Source organism: Sceloporus occidentalis, unplaced genomic scaffold (genome assembly GCF_023333645.1).
Source record: "Sceloporus occidentalis isolate IW3139 unplaced genomic scaffold, rSceOcc1.0.p SCAF_3, whole genome shotgun sequence".
In the NCBI taxonomy this organism is placed as follows: Eukaryota; Metazoa; Chordata; class Lepidosauria; order Squamata; family Phrynosomatidae; genus Sceloporus; species Sceloporus occidentalis.
Window position 1 is genome coordinate 81697946 of NW_028316983.1, and position 22647 is coordinate 81720592.

General features: G+C 40.9%; 1 protein-coding gene across 1 annotated transcript; it reads right to left on the reverse strand.

The window, feature by feature from the left end:
• Positions 1-134: 134 nt before the first annotated feature.
• On the reverse strand, positions 135-19930 carry FAM151A (family with sequence similarity 151 member A). Its single transcript, XM_089515216.1, has 7 exons — positions 19801-19930; positions 15533-15679; positions 10415-10567; positions 8746-8905; positions 6100-6324; positions 3899-4038; positions 135-358 (listed from the first exon to the last, which is right to left on the reverse strand). Exons 1-7 carry the CDS (start codon positions 19925-19927, stop codon positions 303-305), a joined length of 1008 nt encoding a protein of 335 aa, XP_089371342.1. The 5' UTR covers positions 19928-19930; the 3' UTR covers positions 135-302.
• Positions 19931-22647: the final 2717 nt, after the last annotated feature.

Below are 22647 nucleotides of genomic sequence, written 5' to 3' on the forward strand. Positions count from 1 at the left end.
TGGTCAGATGTGTATTTTTCATGAAAAGATGCATCATTCAAAGCCGGTAGGAGCACCTATCTGAATCTCTAGGAGCAATTTATAAATCTGCTCATGCTGGTTCAGCAATACCTTGTAAACACTTCCAAAGTCTTTTAATGGGTTTGGATCTAACGTTCACCTTCATTTTCTGAAATTCTTGAATGTCATGTGTTCTGCTTTAATACTGGTCTGGCAGGGGTCACAACCAAATGGGAAATTCTGAGCGTAGCACATGAACTGATGGCTTTTTCAAGATGTTGACAATGACAGTGCTTGGAAGATTATGAAGAATCCATCTTGGTCTGCTTGGTAAAAATACTATTTCTTGTAGAATTGACTGTAGAAAAAGAGATAAATTAGATTGTTTTCATTGCCATTAGCTAAAACAGAACTTAGCAAATGACTGTTGGCCATCTGATGAATCAGGAGAGCTATATTCCATATAGAATGTTCTGTTGTGATGAAAACCTGTGGAACTAAGAATGGGAAAATGGCAGATTGAACCCTGGTATGGATTTGAACATCATTCTAATAACATGTTTTAGACTGCTAAACTGGCTGCAAAACAAAGGCAACCTGATTCTGGACCATACTATTATGATACCACAACTGAGAGTATGCTGGAGTGGACAAAACTACCAAACTAGAACATCTCCCATGGCACGTATAATAATAATAATAATAATAATAATAATAATAATAATAATAATAATAATAATTATTATTATTATTATTATTATTATTATTATACGTGCCATGGGAGATGTTCTAGTTTGGTAGTTTTGTCCATTATTATTATTATTTATATACCGCTTTTCCAAAACTGATCAAAGCGGTGCACAACAAAGAATACAAAATACAATACAATAATCAAAAATAACAACACGATATATACATAACATTAAAACTTGACAATAAAAATTCAATCGCAATTTAAAACCATAAAAACCATATCAAAGCCAGCTGAGTTGATCATCAATGGTACAAGATACATATCAGGAGGGAAACCACACATATCAAGGCACATGGGGGAAAGCTTGACGGAACAAGAAGGTCTTGAGTCTCTTTTTAAAGAGATCCAGGGAAGTGATGGAGTGGAGCTCATCGGGAAGGGTGTTCCAATTTTGTGGGGCCGAGATGGAAAAGGCCCTTTGCGAGGTCAATGCATATCTCGCAGTTGGCCCCCTCAGCAAATTCTTCCCGGCTGACCTGAGTGTGCGGGGCAGATTATATGGAGAGAGGCAGTCCTCCAAGTAACCTGGGCCCAAGCCATTTAGGGCTTTATAGGTAATTACCAACACCATGTATTGCGCCCAGAAGCGAATGGGCAGCCAATGAAGATCTTGTAAGATGGGCGTTATATGGTCAGCTCTAGAACAACTGGAGACCAATCTTGTTGCCATATTCTGCACTAACTGAAGCTTCTGGGATTGGTACAAGGGTTGCCCCATGTAGAATGCATTAGAAAAATCCAAACGAGAGGTTACCAGAACGTGTACCACAGTTTCAAGGTCCCCCCGGCCCAGATAGGGTCGCAGCTGGCGTATCAGCCGAAGCTGATAACAGGCGCTTCTGACTGTCGCATCCACTTGAGATGTCAATTGGAGCGACGAGTCCAGAAGCACTCCCAAGCTGTGAACTGAGTCCTTCAGGGGGAGCGTGACCCCATTCAGGACAGGTGGAGAAATCTCACTACCCAGGCCCCGGGAGCCTGTCACTAGTACTTCCGTTTTCTTTGGATTCAGACTGAGTTTGTTTTCCCTCATCCAGCCCATTACCGACTCCAAGCAGGCATTTAGAGGAGAGATGCCATCCCTAGTCACTGCATCAGTCGGAGACACAGAGAAACATATTTGGGTGTCATCAGCATACTGATAACACCGCGCCTCGTGTCTCCGGATGATCTCTCCCAGTGGTTTCATGTAAATGTTAAATAGCATGGGGGACAAAATAGCTCCTTGAGGGACATCAGATGTAAGTTCCCTCTTATCGGAGCACACGTCCCCCAGCTGCACCATCTGGAATCTACCCGAGAGGTAGGAACGGAACCACTGGAGCGCAGTGCCCCCGATACCCAACTCCCCCAGGCGTTCCAGAAGGATACCATGGTCAATGGTATCGGAAGCCGCTGAGATGTCCAAAAGCACTAACAGGGACACGCTTCCCCTGTCCATGCCCCAGACGAAGATCATCGAACCACTGTCATGTACCCTACTGAGCTGAGAGGGAAGCTGACCTCAGGACTGAAACCTTTCAATTTTTCTGATTCAAGGTATTCAGTATATAACACAAAAGGGGACTTGGATCCAATCTCCTTGATATTTGGTGCTTTACCCCTTTGACTGAAACTATAAGGAGACAGAAAGAATGTTTTCTTTCATAAAATTAATAGCACTCAAACATGAGGTTAAAAAATTGAGGGGGGAAAAAGAAGTGCTCAACACCCTTTTGAGTGTTGTAGCATTCTGGGCAAGAACAGCTCCCCGGCTGTGTCTCCTTTCCTGCAGCAATGACCTTCAGCTTTTATGCCATTTGTTTTCCACCTCTCTACTAGTTGTATGGCACCCAAGGTGGTTTACAATGAATTAAAACAAAGTATATCTAAAAGCTATACTTTTATAGTATAGGAGGTTGTACTATAGGAAGCTAGGCTGGTCCCATCCCTGCTTTCCATTTGCAGGCTTATTTAAGGATTTTTGAAACGGGAGCATAGCACGATACTCCTGTCAGTGTAGCGCAATTTGGCAAAGATTTTCAGATGATGTTGTGCAACATCACGATAATCCCACCATTATCTCTTGAATAAAGAGAAGTTTTCCAGCTGCTTTTCATTCACGGAACTTTCCTGCGAATGAAAAGCAACTGGAAAACCCCTCTTTATTCACAGGATAATGGCAGAATTATTGCAATGTCGCACAACATAGTCTGAAAAATCTTTGTCAAATTGGGCAACACTGATGGAAGCATTGCGCTCTGCTCCCATCCTTTCTGTCTGTTTGAAAAAGTCCTTTTAATCAAGCTTTTAATGCTTAAGCATGGAAGGTTTCTAATATAGAGGTATGTTTTGTCTGTCCTTAGCCTTTGTGTGATTTTTAATCAGTTTTATAGTATTTTAATGTGGTGTTTTTAAATTGATGTTAAACTTTTTGTAAATATTGTTGTTATGTAAGCAGCCTTGGATCCCATCCTGGGAGAAAAACAACATATAAAGTCAATACATACATACATACATGCCTATTTGTTTGAAAAGTTTTTGAAAAGCCATTAAATGAACAATTCTATTAGAAGTGCTAAGTTGAAACACAAAATAAAAGCACATTAAAACATCGTAAAAAAAGGATAAAAGCACAACATACCCCATCTTTACACCCTTCTGCCACCGTAAGTTAAGAGCCAAAGGTGTGCCTAAATAATATACAGTTTAACATATGGGGGCACATGGTGATCTGAGTCAGCAAAGCATCTCTCTTCCCCTAATGTGACAGTGGCCTATACAACAGAAATACAGGTTGCTTGCTTGCAGCATCTTTCTCTGCCATCGCGTGCTTGCAGACAGAAGGCAACCCAATTCTAACGGTTGACAAATGAAAAGCATTGTATAACTTTTCCATCTCCTCACACCTCAAACAGATTTTTATCTTGTTAAAAAGACGGAAGAAACAATGCAAAAATCTGGAAAGGCTGCAAACTGAAGATGGCAATGACTACACCTCCCATAAATGTCCTTGAATGAGGCATTGTGATTGCAAGTAGTAACAGTCTATTTACATGCTTGTTGTATTGGAGGCCTGGAAGAAGTGAGACTGTGATCCTTGAACTTGGTGGGAGCATGGATTCTGATTTTAAAAAAATAAATAAATAAACATTTAATACTCACAGACCATATCTTTGAACTGAGACAAAACAGGATCATAAAGGTCATAATAGATCTGCTCAGGTTGGCTATTATTTCGGATAAACAGGAGATCTTCCACTGTAACTGGATCAGTCTTCCCTTGCCACAAGGTCAGACTGTATCTAGGAAGAGAGAAGAAGCTAGGCACAGATTCTCAAAGGCCATGAGGATGTTCAGCAGGAAAAATTGGTTGTGAAAGCCCAAGCATCCCTTTATGTCAGAAATGTGTGGTTGATCGTTGTTTGTTTGTTTATTTTCATTTTTAATCCGGGAAAATATCATTGGATATGCATGTCATTGAGAAAATGACATGGAGAGGGGTGGCATTAAGCAACCATTTTCTTTCTGTCTTCTCCCACATTTCTGTGAATATGGTAGAAGCCCCTTTCTTGAGGCATCCCTGCTCGCTCTTTCTCTCTCTCTCTCTCTCTCTCTCTCTCTCTCTTTTTTTTTTTACTGAAAAGTGCTGGAGATCAGTGTTAGATCTCATGGGTAACACATTTTATCTCTAACATGTTGATATGTTCAATTTTTTAAAATTTAAATTTGTACATTTATTATATAACTGGATGATTTTAATGCATCCTAAGTTTGTGTTTTAGTTTAATGTGTCTAAAGGGTTTTATGTGTTTTAGTCCATGTCATAACCTACCTTGAGCCTCGGGGGAAGCAGATGATGATGATGATTGTGCTGACATCAGGCAGATTAGAACCTTGGCACTAGCTAATAGGAGCAAAGCCAGGAAAAGGTGAGGGCTGTTCCCAGGAGTGAGTATATAAGAGGGAGAAGCAGGTTTGAAAAGGGTTGGTGTTTAGTGTGCCCTGAGAGGTGAAGAGCTATTGAGGCTAGGTTAGGCTGCTGTTAGAGGCAGTTAGAAAGGGTTTTAGGTACCCAAGGAAGGGGCGACAGTGTCCTTAAATATATTGTTATAGTGTCCTGCGGGAAACATAGTGTTTGGTGACTAGTGGAGTCACAGTTAACCAGAAGGGTTGTAAGATACAAAAGTTTAATACAGGTTCTGTGAGAACTTAGTCTGTAAGGGAATATATATACACACACACACACACACACATATATACATACACAATTACAAAGACACCATATCCTTTGTGATCACCATCCACTAAAAGAGATACTGGATTCAGCCTGACTTGTAAATAAATTTATTACTTTGTTTCAACAAGCAGCTGTCTGAGGTGATTTCAGAAACACATTAAAAATGCTACCAACATTGAGAAAAGTCTTTTAGGTTTGGGACAATTAGAGAATGAGTGTGCAGCTGTCAAAGAATAGTTGGTGCCAATCTGGGGGGAAATTTGAAACCCAGAGTGCTGGCATCTAAAGAGAGTTATAGTGCAGGAGACACTTAAGAGAGTCCCAGGTTTGAGTCTCGCAGTGAAGAATTGGTGGGATAGTAGCCATCATCTTCACATAATTGGTGGCAGTGATGGGATCAAAAAGACCCATTGGGCTACCATCCGAGAAAGTAGTCTAGTGGGTGACTCTCATCCCTTGACAATTATGATGATGATGAGTTGTTGTTGTTGTTGTTGTTGTTGTTGTTGTTGTTGTTATTTTACCACCAGTTCTGCTTTACACAGTGGCATCACTAGGGTTGACATCATCCTGTGCTGTAACCCATTGTGTCACCCAATTGACTTCTTCCCATCCCACACCAGACAGAATCCCTAGTAACGTTTTTTGTACTCATATTACTCATAAATCATAATTTCTGTATATCACAAAGTGTAATGGCAATAGTTGTGGCATAAACAATTAACAAAGTTAAAATTATACCTTTAAATTACAACAACAACAACAACAATTTAAAAAGAAAACATATTAAAAAATTAAATTTACAATTTAAAATTTAATTTTTTAAAAAAAAACAACCCTGATTTTCCTTCTTTCTCCTCCCACTGAGCCTCACCCCATTTATGCCCTCTCTTCTGCTGAACTTGAGTGTTTTAAAGAGACACAGGTGAATGCCACAGTGTGTTTCTGCCAAAAGGCAGAGTTTTGGGAGCAGCAGTATCACTGAAGGTGTCATTTGGTGTGGTCCGTACCCCCGTGCCCCGTAGTTACACGCCTGGCTTTAACTAAGTGGACTACCTCTGTCTTTCTCTTTCTCTTTTTCCCCCCAGAGGAACTGAAAAATGAATTGGTGCTGTCAGTTTCTTACCTTTTAGACTGACTCAAAAGCCAGCTCAAATGTGGCCAGGCTGGCCTTGCCATGACAGCTCTTATAGGGAATGTAACTCGCTGAGGCAGCTTTCCTACAAGACTATGCATTTTTTGAACCATCTTCTGTGTATAGGTGCTGTTTGGGAAGAAAGGTAAATAGAGGCTTGTCCACCCTGTGGAGACCGTGCAGTTTGGGAACTTCTCCTGGATGAGTGAAAGGAACCTAGGGAACAAAAAAAGTTTTTAAAAAGTTAAAAATAATGTAACTGAAGCTGGGTGAACCTTTAAAAATCCATTATTAGTTCCTATTCATTTTGGGATAGGCAAGATTCAGTACATGTCTGTTCAAATATTCTGGCTTAGGTTGCAACTGGTGGCTCTGAAACACAATCTGACCCCTCTCCCCCACCCAATCTGGCTCCCAGTATGCCCACAGTACCATTTCAAATGCTCTCACTTATTATGTGTATTCTGTGATCTGCAGCCCTGTGGCAATACAAGCTTAGATGCTACCAGCTGGCAAATGTGTGGTCTAAAATTTTGACTGTATTTTTCAGGCTACATAGAAGAGAAATCCTGCTTGGCTGAAATGTGATTAATAGCAGGTCTCCAGGCACAAGCCAACTTGGCCATCTGACACAATCAAGTAGACACTCGGAATTTATCAAGGATCGTGTGTTCTCAGTCATTGCAAAATTGGCTCAGTGAAGCCCTGTGTTAGCAGAGTAATGGAGAATGTGGGATGATTTGAAGTCTTGTCACAAAGAAAACGCTGGCCTTCTTTTAGCCTAACATGGTTCTGTTCCAAGAAGAATTTATGACACATACACCAAAAAACACTCTGGGAAAAATGGCAGCTGCTATAGCTGATAGGTACAGGGTTGCTGGTTTCTCTTAGTAACTACAGCAGTTTCTCCACATCTTGCTGATATGTTTTGCCACAAAGGTTTAACAAAAAAGTGCAGATAGTACTGTATGTATCACCTGGGCACCCATTTGGGGTAAACATGGACAGTGATGAAATGGAGCTAAGGAAAGATTGCATCCAGCAAGTGCATTGTTCCTACCAGGGCTCAAGTTCTATGTAGCTTTACTTACAGTACATGTGAAATATAAAGAGGTTTCTTTTTCTGGCTCTATACTGCTTAGAATTACTTAGTGCAAAGGACAGTTAAAGATAGTTCCAGTTGTTTTATTCCAGCCCCTGTCATCTTGCTGCTAGGGCTTGTACAAGAACATGTCACAACATGAAGGCTCCATCCCCTACTTTGCTCCAAATGGCACACTGGGCTCCAAATGCATGTACACACATTCATTCCTCATGCTTCCTTCTCTACCTTCTGTTTTTGGTGTATCAGTGTTGTAGAAGTGCAACATGCATTTAACACCATTATGTTGAGCCAGAGAACTCTAGAGCCAGCTGATATTGTGTAGAAATGGGTGCCCAGGCTTTAAAGGCAACTCACAGAAATCAAAAACGAATGTGTCTGCAAAACTTTTAAGCTCTCACTCTGACAATTATTCCCCCCACCTGCAGATGTAGGAAGCATAACAATTGGGCTAAGACAACCTTAAGACCAGTCAGTTTTCTATGGCTAGAACCCTGTTAGTAATTTATACTGACATAACCCATAGTTAAAAGAACAAAAGTACTTTGAGAGGCATTGTGTAAGGAGGTAATCAGTACCTCCTTGCACAGTGCCTTTGCCCTGGCAGTGCAATGGGAGACAGATGGCTCCAAGATGCAGCTCAGCCCACCTCCAACCACCTATTGGCTGTGGGGACAAATCCAGATGCCACCCTGCTGCTGTTGTGCAGCTGGGGAAGAAGGAATAGCTTTTGCTCTTCTTGGAAGAGCAACATCTGCTCCTCCTTCCTTTGCTTTGTAAAAGGAACTGGATGGTGCAAATCAGGGGCTGAAGGTGAAGCTGTATCTGGAAGCCATCTGCCTCCTGTTGCACAACAAAGGAAGAAGCAGCAACTTTTACCTCTGGAACCAAAAGTATAAGGAATTAAAGCATAAGGTGTTTTATAATCCACCAGAAGTCCAATAGGATTTTGGCCTATGTTCCCATTTTTTTTTCAGAAAACAGGAATGCAAAAGAACTTCTTTCTCTTTACACTCCCACTAGTACCCTATGTTCTAGTAGTCAAGGTCTGCTGTCCCAGCCTAGGATCTCCACTGCCCCGTCCTGGATTCATCCCTTCTCACTTGCTGCTCCTCACTCCTGGAACCTTCTTCCCTCACAAACACGGGTCATCACTTCTTTGACCACCTTTAAATCTGAGTTGAAGACTATATTGTTCCGGGAAGCGTTGCCAGGCACTGTGTGATTATCTATCTGATTTTTTATTGGATAGTTGATGTTGTTGTTTTTAATTGTTGCCTGCTTATTTTAACCAATTCTATTTTATATTATTACCTATTGTTTGATACGTATTTTTTAGATTGTACGCCGTTGGCAGGTTTCATTTTTATTGATTTGATCATTTGTATGTACAGCGCCGTATACATTTACAGTACTATAAAATAAACTATAATAATAACAACAACAACAACAACAACAACAATAATAATAATAATAATAATAATAAATAACAAAAGAGATCCTGATAGAATATAAGAAAAGTTGATTATACTCACAGGGTTGCATTAACAGCAATGTTAAGAGGTACATTTGGGCCATTTAGAATGTCTGCATTTAGCCACACAGGGCGGTTAATATTCAACCAGGAGGAGGTTTTTACTAAGATATCCAGAGATGGGCCAACTGTCTTGATGTTTTTGAAATCCAGTTTAATGGCTATTTGGAGAAGAAAAAAAATAATCTTGATTTTAAGGTTTCTGCTTCTCTGCACCTTCCCCTTGTTAGAAAGATGCTGTTCTACTTTCCTAAGCACCTTACACCAAGTCAATTAATATATTGTAACGTTTAAGGTCAAAAACCATGTTTCTCCTCCCACAGAGCAGTTCACCCCTATTCCCTGTATTTTGTTGCTTTTCATTGTTTTGGCTGAACTTTCTCACCTCTTCTCCTGCATCTCCTAAACCTTTCCAACTTTTCCTTGGACAACTGTTTGTCCCTAGCAAGCACTCCTTTAATTCAGCTGATTCTATCTACTTCTCTTAAGTGAGCTAGGGTAGCTTTCAGGAAGCAGCCTGGGGCCTCTTTTATGTGTGTGCATCTCTGCCTTCAAGAAGTTTGCTGACGTATTGACAGCCCCATGAATTTCATAGTGCTTTCTTAGGCAAGGAATACACAGCAGTCTTCCATCCAAGTACTAAGCAGGACTGACCCTGCTAAGCTTCCAAGATCAGATGAGATTTAGCCCACTTACAAATTTACATAAATTTGTAAATTAATGTTACAAATTTATTTTCTGGAAAATGCTTTCAACACATATATTGAAACATGTATTTAAAGACATGTGTGTTTGAGGGCCTAAATATTCTAAAGGCACCAGATCCTATCTGATCTTGGAAGCAAAGCAGGGTCAGTCCTGCTTAGTACTTGGATGGAAGACTGCCAATGAAAACTGGGTGCTATAAGGTATACAGTGATCCCTTTGTTCTCACGGTCTTCAGACTTGTGTCCCTCACTTATGCATGAGAGGCGAACGGAGGGGGGAAGAATGGAGCATGTGTTCATGGTATGCACCTGCGCCTATATTCAAGCCTATGGGGCTTGAATATAAGCAAAAGTTCATTTTTGCAAGGAGGTTTGGAACGGATCCCCTGCAAAAACGGAGGGGCGACTGTATTTCAGAGGAAGGTACTGGCAAAACCACCTCTGAGTATTCCTTCGCTAAGAAAACCCTATGAAATGAATGAGGTCACCAAAAGTTGACAGGTGACTTCAAGACGCAAACATACAAGCACAACACACAGTAATGATGTAGAATCCCAGACACACAAAGGCATGTAAACACCTAATTAGAAAAACACTGGTCTGTTTACATTTATACACCATGTGTTAGCTAGTTTCTCAGTGTGTCAGAAGGAAATATGTTTAATAAATAAAGCAATTCCTTCTCTGCCTGCAAACTGGGGTTGAGGAATCTTTAGTCTTCCAAATGTTTTGGGCTTCTGCTTCCAGAAGCCTGAACCAATATAGCCAATAGAGACAGATAATGAGAGTCCAGATCTAAAACATCTGGAGGGTGAAATGTTCCCTGCTCCTACTATAAATCATGCAACATCTTTCCACTAAAACCAATATTGGTAATATAAAACAAAAACACTTTAACCAAAAGAATGTATTTCCTCTCTCTGTCTACTTCTATGGAAAACCCATTTCTTTCAGGCACCTTACCTTTATTGGATGACATAAGGACAGCCTCCAGCCATTCTTCAAGAGAGTTATCACTGTAGATGTCAGGAGGATGGGCCATGATGGGTTTGTCTGTCTCATTGGGTGTGTTGTAGGCTTCAATGGTGATATCAGATTCGAGGGCCATGACATCACCTAGCATCACACACACAGTCTTAATATATAGTGAAAGAGTCCTCCTTCCCACATTGGTGCCCTTTAGATAATAATAATAATTTGTATTCCGCTTTTCCCACAAAGGAATCAAAGCAGATTTGAACAGTGTAATTAAAATATCAAACAATTAAAAATTACAATTAAAAAACCCCCAAACCCCAATCTTTCCCCCATCATAAAAACAGTGATCAACCCATAGAAAGAGACTAAACATCCAAATTTAAAACTGTCCAATTAGAATACACTAAAATTTTGGGCAGATTAGCGCAAGAAATGAGGGTGGGATGGGGGGATGGTATCAATCAATTTTGATATTGGAACATTATCATTAGAAGGGGGAAGCAAATCTAATGGATCTAACCTAGAAGTTTATCGCACCGGGTTCTCGGCCCGGCCCAGCAGGAAACGGAAATGAGTGGGGGACGGATTTTACCGCACACACCCATCCCTCACTCGTTCCGTTCCCCCTCTCTTCCCTGCCCATTCCGTTCCAGAGGGGACGCTTTTTGAGAACTGTTCAGAACAGTTCTCAAAAATTTCCCCCTCTGGAACGGATTAAGAACGGAAGAGAGGGGGAACGGAACGAATGAGGGACGGATGCGTGCGGTAAAATCCATCCCCCACTCGTTCCGCACTCATCCCTACTCCTTCCGTTCCGTTCTCAGAACGCGTGGAAGGAACGCAGTGCGATAAAGTTCCTAGTCTGGAAAGGCCTGCCGGAAGAGATCTATCTTAATAGCCTTTTTAAAGGCTTCCAAGGTGGTAATATGGCGGATCTCGTCCTGCAGGTCGTTCCAGAGCCTGGGAGTGGCTGATGAGAAGGTCCTCTGGGTCACTACTGAAAGTCTGGTTTTCTTAGGTTGTAGTACATTCTTCTCAGAGAACCAAAGTGTGCGGGGAGGATTGTATGGAAGTAGGCGCTCCCGCAAGTAGTCAGTACCCAAGCCATGTAGGGCTTTAAAGGTTAGAACAACACCTTGTACTTTGCCCGGAAGATGTCTTGCAATCTCCCTTCACTCCTACCTAAACTGGATAAGGATGATGGAAGTTGTGGTGCAACACAACAGGCTGGGGAGGACTTCCATACAATGGAAGCTTGACAAAAGACACAATTTCAGAAGACAGGAGGAGGTGAGATTGAGGTCTAAGGTACCACAGATGTATTAAAAATTCAGCATTCAATAAGTTTTGCATTACTTTGTTTTTCTTTTAATTTCACTTATAAGTACCCAACAAATAGAGTCAGGGATGGTGAACTGTCAGAGGAAGATGCAATGATCTCTGAGGAGACCTCGAAGTGCTGCATCCCATCTACAAAATGTTCTGATTTTTTGCCCCCAAATGTCCTCTAGTGTGTGGCAGCAATTTTGTCATGTTTTGCACTCTGGGCTATTTAAGACCCAAGGGAGGCTTCTTTCTAAACAATAGGAAGTGATTCAGAAGTCAGCTTGTGTTTCATTTTCTCTCAGGAAAAAGGTCTCTTGTGAGCCTAAAACAGCTCATGGAGGCCAAAAACATGGCAAAATTCCCCTTCTTCTTAGAGGGCGTTTTAGGGCAAAATATTTGTTTTAAATTGGAGGTCAGAATACACCTAGGGCCACAAAAATGGCTTTGGTGGCACTCATAGCTCATGGTCCACATTCTCCTCATCCTTTAATACAGTAGTGATAGTGAAAAAGCACAAAGTAGTTTATAACAATTTAGCTGCTTAAAAATCATTACATGGTGCCCAGAACTGAAGTTGACACCATACACAGATATGGGTGTCCCATTGAGATAATCTTATGAACCAGTGTGCTGGAGGGGTTTGAGACCAGGATTCAAATCCTGCTTGGCCACAGAAATCCACTGAGTGACCTGGGGCAAGTCACACTCTCTCAGCCTCAGAGGAAGGCAAAGGCAAACCCCCTCTGAACAAATCTTTCAAAACAAGAAAACAATCAGTCAAAACCAACCTATGATAGGTTCGACTTAGGATTGCCATAAGTCAGAAATGACTCAATATAACAACAACAATCAAATGGAAGTCTGAAACATGGAGAGAGGAGTGTGTATCACACTCTGTTCTTTGTCCAGATTGTCCTATTCATATTAGGGAAAAGGACTTCATGTGAACCAGGGGGCCTCCATGCAGATGAGCAATGGAAACTGATTTCAGTGCCAGGGCAGAGCCATTGACCATGATAAGTGGTAATAAATAATGTCCTTTTGGTTGTAATTAATTTGAGTGTTTTTAATCATAATTTGGCTACTGGGAAGAGCTGCACTGCATCTAGACTTGCCAAAGATCTTCCAGAACAAAGCTTCAGCTTCCTAGCAAATTAAAGTCCCAGCATCCCTAATTTCAGAAACTGACTACTAAAGCACAATGTCCTCCTCCACATGTCCTTTATATAGCATTTTGAGCATGCATGTCCAACTCTCCTCCCTTTTGGGCATATACAGTTGGCCCTTGGAACTTGCAGGGGATCTGTTCTGGACCCTCCTCCCCAGCAAGTTCTAAAACTCACACATATTCAAGCCCCATAGGCTTGAATGGGGTACGTGCATACGGAGCGTGCGCTCCATTGACATTAGTGGCGGTTACCCCTCTATGGATTTCCAAGCCCGTGGATCTCAAGTCTGTGGATTTGGAGGGGCAACTGTATTCTCCATCCCCATAGTCAGTTGTAGCATTCAATAAAGTGTTTTTATTGGCCCTCTAAGACATCACCAATTAAGCACCTGGAATTACTTTGTTGTTGTTGTTAACTGCCCTCGAGTTGATCATGGCCCTATGGATCTGGGTGGCGATTCAGTGGCGATTTATGTGTGATAGGAACTGGAACTGGCTACCTCCCAAATTAACAATGAATTCGGGAAAGGTAAGCCACTTTTTTAACCCCATGTGATAGTTCCTAAGATGCATTTCAGGTGTATTTCTAGTAGACCCAGCGTTTGGAAATCTTCCTTTTCTTTTAACTACACCTTTCAGAATCCCTTAACCATCCTGGCTACTGGATAACTGGCTAGAGGATTCTGGAAGCTGTAGTCAATAATATTAATAATAATAATAATAATAATAATAATAATAATAATAGCATGTTCAAGCTCTGAGCAGGCCTCTGTGTTTTGTTCTGTGAAGGAAATCAGTGGCTGGATGACAGAGATCTGTCATATAGTAACTCAGGGTTAAGAGCCACTGAAAAATAACTTGTGGATCAAAGAAATAAGAACTTGATTTTTGAGCCACTAGAAAGTGAAAACTTCTGCTTCTTTTGATCTCTCTGTACTGGGTGGCTCTGTAACCTTCCTAATTGATAAACATCTCATTGGAAACTTCTCTATTCTGTTTCTTCTTTGTCAGAGGGATTCCAAATGTCCCTGGCGAATGGCTTGATATTTCAGATATAATGCCTGATGTAAGATGTGCCTCTGAAGGCAATCTCAGGCTGCTTGGTAAATGGAAGGAGCCTAGAGCTTCCTGTCCGATCCTTTAGTTTTATGATCACAGGGTGATATGCCTCCCCAGATGGAGTGCTCTGTGAAACTTAGTGCTCCATGTTGATGGAGGTAACTTATCTCAAGCAGCAGCAATTCTCCACTGCTCATTTTTTATTGCGGCAATGTGAGCCATCTCCCCCCCCCTTTATCATTACAGATGTTGGTACCCTGATTAACAGTAAAGAACGACGTTGCTTATATGTTAAAGTTTAGCAAAATTTCTCAGTTGTGGTAGTTAATCCACTTTTTGATCTATGGTAGGTTGGGTATCATAGGGCCTTCCAGATGTTGGTGAGCTGGATGCGAATGGTGCTGCTTTCCTGATGTTGTTAAAGTACAGGTCCCAACATTCATCACCATTGCCAGTGTTGGATGGAACTTCTCAGAGTTGCAGGATCTGGAGGGGTACAAAATTCCCACCCCTGGTGAAGGACATTACTTTCCTCTCAACCAGATTAGCAGACAGATAAACTGTAGGTGCTTTCCTGTCAACTAGGACCTATTATACATTCTAACCTCATGGCTAGACATATGGTGATTTTAGACAAGGTTCTAAGGAATGAGGCATCACCTTCCATTTGTAGCCCTCACATTTGCCTCAGCCACTTTTTAAATATTTCCTTCTTCTTCTTTTAAACAGGAAAAAGCAGAAATAGTTTTACCATACCTTTTGATTGCTAGGATATACTTGGAAGTACCCTCAATCTTTTTTATCTCCCACATTATCTTCCACATGACACAGTTATAGCACTACCAGCCTACTTTAACTTTTGTCACAACATCCTATTGAATCCTGAGATGCACAGTTTAGGGAAGGGCATTTAAAATTCTGAGCCAGAGAGCTCTAGTGACTTATCAAACTACAAAGCCCAGGATCCCATAGGTAGAACCATGACAGTTGAAGTGGAATCAAAGTGTTATAATTATGTAGTGTGAAAAGGCTGTGAAGGAAAATAACCTCTGAGTATCTCTTGCCTAGGAAAAACCTATGAAATTCATGGGCTCACCATAGGTTGATAGGTAACTGAAAGACACACACAATCCTTGGGTCTGAACTCAAACCACTAGCAGGAAAATAAAATATTTGAGGGAAGGAAATCCCTGGAACTAGGCTTAAATCGAATACAGCATTCGTGCTCCAAGGCCTGTACACAAAACCTCCTTCACCACTATGTTGTTGCCTGAAAATGTCCATGCTGGATGGGGCATTATGGGAGCTGCAATTAAAAAAAAACTTTTCCCAAGCTTGGATATTTTAGATTAAGGTATATGAAGCCTTGAAAGCAGTAGACATTGTATAGTGGGTCTCTTTCCGGGAGAAAAGGACATATGAAATAAACAAATAAAATAAAATAATTTCTGGACAAGTTTTGTCCTGAAGCATACATACTGAATTTCTTTCTTATACTGGTACTTTTAGACATATCTATCCAAACTAGAGGGAAAGAAAACTAATCTTACTCTTTAAGGCCTCTTCCATCTCACTCTTTTTATTTGCAGCATGGTACCAAGTGACCAGTAATCCATCTTTTCTGTCTATTCTCTTTAGACGGAGCAGATAATCCAACATATCTCCACCTGTATAGAAGGCTGGTTGGGCTCCTGTGTCTGAAAAAAATCAAGATCCAAACAGGAAATTGTGCAGAAACAAATACAGGCCACTCATAATAGAAATTAAAACAAGAAGGAAAGGATTAGACTAGAAGACAAATAACACAAATCTCTGCACTTTCATCTGTATTTGGAACTTGTTAGTGCATGTCTTCTGTGCTGAAGGAACATATTATGTTTAATTCATTGAGAGAGGAAGCAATGAACACATCATTACTTAATAAGATATATGTGGCTGGTGATTAAGGCTGCATCTACACTGCAGAATTAATACAATTTGACACTGCTTTAACTGTCATGGTTCAGTGCTATGGAATTCTGGGATTTGTAGTTTTGTGAGATATTTAGCCTTCTCTGTCAGAAACCTCTGGTGTCACAGCAAACTACAAATCCCAGGATTTCATAGGATGAAGCCATGGCAGTTGAAGTGTTAAACTGCATTAATTCTGCAGTGTGGCAGCAGTCCGGCTGTATTTTAGCTGGCAATATTAGCAGGATTTGGGCCTAAGGCTGCAAATCTTACAACAACTGGATATAAATATTGTTGATCTCATTGGGAATTACCATTGCATAGACATGTTGATCTGCACCGTAGATGACATAAAGCAGTGTGATAATATGTGCTGGACAGGAAAGAATAGAAACATTTAAATCTTTTCCTCAAAACTCTCTGTCTGAGGAGCAGTTATGTGAAATGGAGAGCTTGTAAACTTTTATTAATTTATTGATCAGTTGGTTTATAAAATAAAATAATCTAAGCAACATACAAGACATAAAAAAATAAAAAAAAATAAAACAACATATATAATTAATAACAGCATCCAGATCCAACATGGAAGGATAACATTCAAATATCAGTAAATCACATAAAAGAGCTAACAGTAGATCACTAAAGATCAAACTTTGAAGTAGCTACATGCAATGTAATGACCCACAGTGGCGTACCTAGCATATCTGACACCCAGTGCAAATAATTTTTAACACCCTATATTCATAGGCTTGCCATATCCCGGTAACAACCGGGACTATCCCGGGTTTTCAGGGCTTTGCACGGTCCCATCCCGGCTTGTCCTAATTTCCCGGGTGCCACCTGGCCTTGGCGAGGCCTGGGAGGCAGCTCCGCGGTCGGGGCTCTGGCCGCAGCCTCCTCCGGCCTCAGTGAGGCCAGCGCCAGGGAGGCCTTCACCAGCGCCGGGAAGGCCTTGGCGGCGGGTATAGAAAGGTGGTTTCTGTGGAATTTTGGAGGCTTACAGTTTCTCTCACCTAGACTTGTGTGGCTTGCGAATCTGATGGGCATGGTACCGCTACTCCCACATCAAGCAGCAGGACAGCCAGGGGCATTGCCATTAATGAAAGATAATGTCAAATAGAATTTGGTAATCTTTAAGCTACCACACTACTCTTTTGTCATTTTTACTACAAAAAGTCTAAGATGACTAACAAGTCGCTGAAAAGTCTTACTTCCTTTGTGTAAGGGTATACACACACATTTTCAAAGCAAGCAACAACCCAGTGTGGCAGATTTGCTCTCCCTTTAACAACACTCTCCAATCTTTTTTAAAATTTTGTTTCCATTTTTAAAATTAAATTCTTCCAGTCTTATATTCCTATCTATTGCAAAGCTGCTGTTTTGTTTCCCTGCAGTGGAATACATTGGAGTAAGGAATAGAATGGTATCCTTATAAAAAGAAATATGTATTTGTTTTAAAGACCCATTCAATTTAGGGGTTCCCGTAGCTGAGTAAAAGGTTCAAAAGATAATACCATACACCAAAGACAAGAGTGTGTCAAATTAATCCTTCTTAAAGAATTTTGTTTATTTGAAACTACTTCCAAGAAATCTAAAACCCACAATAAGCATCTACCGTTCCTCAGTGATCGTCCATATGTCTGCTGTTTGTCTGTGTGTCTGTCCATCTGTCTATCATCTATCTGGCTTTCTCTCATTTTCTTTCCATCTAGATGTATCCAGTTTAGCTCAAGAAGCCTAGGGAAAATACAACCGAGCATATGTTTGTCTGGAAACCCAGAAATGATTGCTGTATTTTTGCACTGTGTTGTCAAATACTTATAGCTCTTTCCACAGACAAGCGTGTAACTTTTACCAGGGGAACGTCTGATGCAAAATAGCAATACCAAATTATTTTCCCTCAACATTCAAAGGCTGTCCTTCTGCACTCTATCTCTGCTTCCAGATGGGCTAGAGACTTAAGAGACTTATTGCATGAGAGAAGAAAGCCAAAATGGAGTGGGATGGTAGCAGCTTTTTCTGTGCCTCTCTAAATGCCACCATAGCACTTCCGTTCTCTTTCCAGAGGGAGACAGTTGTAAAAGTGTACCTTCAGTAGAATAGGGTTGTTTTTTTCCAGTGAGAAGAGAACAGACTTGCTATGGCGGCATATGGAGAGACATGGAGAAACCTGCTACTCTCCTGCTCTGTTTCAGCATTCTTCACTCATGCAATAAGGCTCTTCCCTTTTAAAAAAAATGAAAGCTTAGAATCCATTGTACCTAGTACTAATGGGTACTAGGTACAATGCCTGGAACCTGGATTTAATCTGTCCAATCCATTCATATGGGGACCCTAAACTATGAAACGTGGATAACAATCCACCCCCTGGACTCACCATTCTTCAGGGAAGAAAAGACTCTGAAGAAGGAAAATTATAACTCACATTTGAGGATGAATGAAAAGGGAAAAGTAGAGAATGGAATTTACAGCTGCTGTAAGACTGATTTATAGTTTTGCATGAACTTTTGTGGATAGCAATCCTCTTTCTCAGTTATTGCATTTGAGAAAAGTGGATTAATATCCAGAGATATCATGCTAAAATATAAATTGGTTAATCTTAAAGGGGCTGCTAGATTCCAGTTTTATTTCACCATCACTTTTTCCTTCTGCTTCAACAGACTAACAGGTCTACTTCTTTGACAAGGGCTTCCTTTTCAAGAGAAAGTGACATCTGCCTTCACCCCATCTCCTCTTTTCTGCCTTTCTAAAGGAAATGCCAAGGGAATGAGAAGGGAGGGGAGGAGATAAGCTTGTCTTGAGGCAGATTGCAAGTGTCTCCTGTTCAGCTCATGTTCCTTACTGTGGATTCCTATTTCCCTGTTCTCTGTGAGAGGGGAGAGGGGAGTGAGGAGCTTTATTTCTTGCACTTGTGGGTAGAGACTCTCTGTTCCCCATAATGACTACCTGAGATATGTTCACACACACACACACACACACACACACACCCATTTGAGAAGTTGTGTGTATGTTGTGTGCCTTCAACTCATTTCTAACTTATGGTAACTCAATGGTGAACCAATCGTGGGGTTTTCTTGACAAGATTTATTCAGAGGCGTTTGCCATTGCCTTCCTCTGTGGCTGAGAGAGCATGACTTGCCCAAGGCTACCCAGTGGCTTTCATGACCATGTGGGAAACTGAACCCTGAACTTCAAAGTTATAGCCCAACACTCAGACCACTATACCAAAGTTACTTTGCAGAAATGAGGAATGAAATGTGTGTGTGTGTAATTAATAATGTTCTTGAGTTATAGCTTTAAAGTTATTTTTAAAGTTCTTTTAATGTTTTGGCTTTTTTTCTTTTATATCATTCTCTTAACAGTGTTATAAGACTAAGCCTGAAAAGACACAAAAGCACTGTGTAACATACCAAACAATATTAAGGATAATGTAACGAGTTACTTTTTTTTTAACAATGTGAAGGTCAACTACAAATTTTCAGGTTTTTCAGTGAGTTAACAGTAGGGATTTTCCCAAGGTTTCCTAAAAACAAACAAGATTGATCATGAACAATGTTTGAAAATAAAAATGATGCCTCAGTACAGATCTAAGGTAACATTTTAAAAACTCAGCATTTGTTAGGAACGATGAAACAACTATTAGCTATAAGGCCAATTTGTGGCAAATTTCACAATATGCAAATATTTACAACGTGCTTGCTTACATTCCTTTTGTGTGTTGTGTAGTTAAAGAAAATCTTACAGACTGCATGAGTAAAAGGACTGCTGTGACTGTATGAACACATCTACCTGCCTACTTGCTTGCCTGCCACAGCATTTGGGTAAAACCTCCCCGACTCCTGGTTCCAAAGAAGCCCTGACTTAATACCTTGTTGTGTAGGCTTCCTGTTGACTACCAGCGACACCGTGAGAGCAATGCAAGCCAAAGCAATCACTGCTAGAACACAGAGCACAGCTGCAAGGACTCCTTTTCTTCCCATGGAAGGACACTTCATGCAGGAAACCATTATGCTGCTTCTTTGCACCAGCTCTAGATATAAAACTATAGCTTCTTTCCGAAACAGGATGAGAATGCAAATGGCAGTAGAAGGTGAAATCTGAAACTCCTGCCAAAAATTGTGGTGACTGAAACTGGAGCTATAAATACCCCAGTAATCTTAATTTAGTAACCATTCTCTCTTCAGGAGTCTTCAGCACAGCTTTGATGGTATGTCCTTCTGATAACCCACTATCGTGTCAGATGGAATTTTAATCATTTGAGTATTACAAGCCTCTTGTTATATCATGCTCCCTTGACTGAGTTTTCTTCCCAAAACATTTCATAGTTTTCTTGCAGGGTTGTATCTTAAGTCAGGTGTTCTTTCCAACATTTTCTTGCTGTTCTAACAAACTCTGTAGCCTCGATTTCTTCTGATATTCTAAAGTTGCTTTTAAAAATATAGTTTTTCACAGTCCCCGTTGTTTCCTGAAGGATGTGGATCCTTATCACCTCACATCACCAATCCCGAATAGCCACATGCAGTTTTCTTTTAAGAAGAAAAAAAGCCACTCCAGCTCTAAACTTTCTAACTGGAGAATAACTTGGGTCAGGCTTCTTTTGGGTTATGCTTCTCGGGAATCTACCTTTCCTTCCTCTCACTGTCCTATAGGCATGGAAATGTTTTGAGGCTAAAGTCCATCTCTCAAACATCTGAAAAGAAAGAAACACATGCACACACACCCCTTCTCTTTCATCAGTAATGTATTATGTTGGGACCATGTGTGTGAAGGCAGCTGTTCTGAGATTACACAGGGATGGGTCTTCAGAACTGCACAGACAAACACCAGCTCACATCAAACCCCTCAAAAGAAAGATTCCTGCTGGTTTTAAATCAACATGTTTGAAATAATACTGACATTATCACTTCTAAGCTTTCCTGACCCTGTTAGATTAAGAAAAGATACTCATCTGAAAAGCTTCTGTTAAAATTACAGCATTAGCCACATACACGCTGGAGTTCAGGATCTCATAACAATTGATCTCATCCCACTGTACATACAGGAGACCTGAGACATCCCTCTGTAAATCCCCCTAAAGCCCTTAAGTACTGTGCTTGCTTTGCATATCCCAAGACAGGGCTGGGTTTACAGCATATCTGCTGGGCCAAATCCTCAGGGTGCTCTCATCCTTGCCTAGTAAAAACCATGGCAACCAGGTTCAAGCTGATCCAGATTGCAGTCATACAAGATGGCTGCATACGAAGTGATTCACAGCAAAACGTTTATAGCAAGTGTTTCCTTTCTGTAAGCCTTAAACAGCTGCTCTTGATTCATTTATTTCCATGTGAATGGAATGGAATGCCAGGTTTGCTGCCTCCAGCTGACCTGAAAACAACTCTGATCAACAGGGTCTTCTAGACACATCATTTGTGTTGCTCTGCCAGAAGCTTTCTAAGTTGTAGTTATCTTTTTCCTTTCTTTCTGGTATGCAAATGATGATTTACTAATCATGGTTTCACTTCTAACAGCACAATACATTTCACAGCCAGACACCCACAAATGAACCAAAGCATCCCCCCCAGATGAACCACAGTAGTGGAGGGACTCTTGGGAATCAGAACCCCCCCCCCCAAAAAAAAAGAAAGAAAATCAAGCAAAAAAGTATCAGAATTGGAAGGGGCATGAAAAGCATTGAGAAGGATGAATATTGTTTGGTAGATAATATGGTGAAATTGCTAAAACATAGCATTTCTTGAAGAACTCTTTGGGGTTCTCCTCTTTCTTTTCTTTTTTGATTAGTTCTAGACCCACGGACTGAGTCTGTCAGACCCAATTCATATGATGAAACAATTTGCTTAGGATAAGCAAGACGTTCAGTGCATATTACTGACTGTGTGGCCACATTGGTTTCCAGTCTATGGTGAAGAAATGGGAAGTGTGCTCCCATCAGGGCTGATGGAACTTGCAGTTCAAGAACATCTGGATGACCATATGCAGTGGCAGCTCGTGGCTTCCATCTCGGTGGCATGATGATCCCATTAGGCGTTTTAACTCAGACTTTCAAGAAAATAGCCAAGGGACTGCCCTGATCACCAAACTAGGCCCAAGGCTTTACACTTCAGACTAAACCCATGAGCAGATTAACCACTTCATTGACATGGACGCCACCAGAGGTTACTGGCCATAGTTCCCCATTCCTTCTACAGTGAATGTAATTCCCCCAACAAAGGTCATCCTAGGATAAAACTGTTGGAAATGAAACAGGCATCATCACTTGTTTCTTTAGTATTTAGGGGTAGAGCAGGAACTATGGAATACTTGTCTTGTTTTCTCTCTTTGCTCCTAGATCTGTAATTCAAGCCTTTTCTACTTTCTGCCTACACAAGTCACTTCCTCCTTACCCTTTCTCTCTAAAGTCAGTGTTAGTGTTTTTATCTGAGAAGGAAGTGTCCATGAGGCTTCTCAGCCTCAGGATGGCCCACACAGACATGCATAAGAGTTGCTATTAGGGACTCTTCTACTGAAGATAACTTTCTTTTGACTATCATATGTACCTGACTATAAATCAACCTCATGTACAAGTCAAGGGCAGATGTTGAGGCCAAAATTATGGATTTTGAGATGACCTGTGGATAAGTCAAGAGTAAAACCCAGGAGCATGTAAAGGACGATGCAAAGGAAAACAATACCAAACTTATAAAATTCCAGCAGGCATAGCTGTTTGTGCTCACTCTAA

Coding starts and splice junctions, on each gene's coding strand:
- FAM151A (XM_089515216.1), bottom strand. CDS start 19,927: ATGAAGTGTCCTTCCATGGGAAGAAAAGGAGTCCTTGCAGCTGTGCTC. Junction 10,568..15,532: donor GATGGAAGAGGCCTTAAAGA/GTAAGATTAGTT, acceptor GTGTGATGCTAG/GTGATGTCATGGCCCTCGAA. Junction 4,039..6,099: donor CTTTTGAGTCAGTCTAAAAG/GTAAGAAACTGA, acceptor CTCTCTTCCTAG/ATACAGTCTGACCTTGTGGC.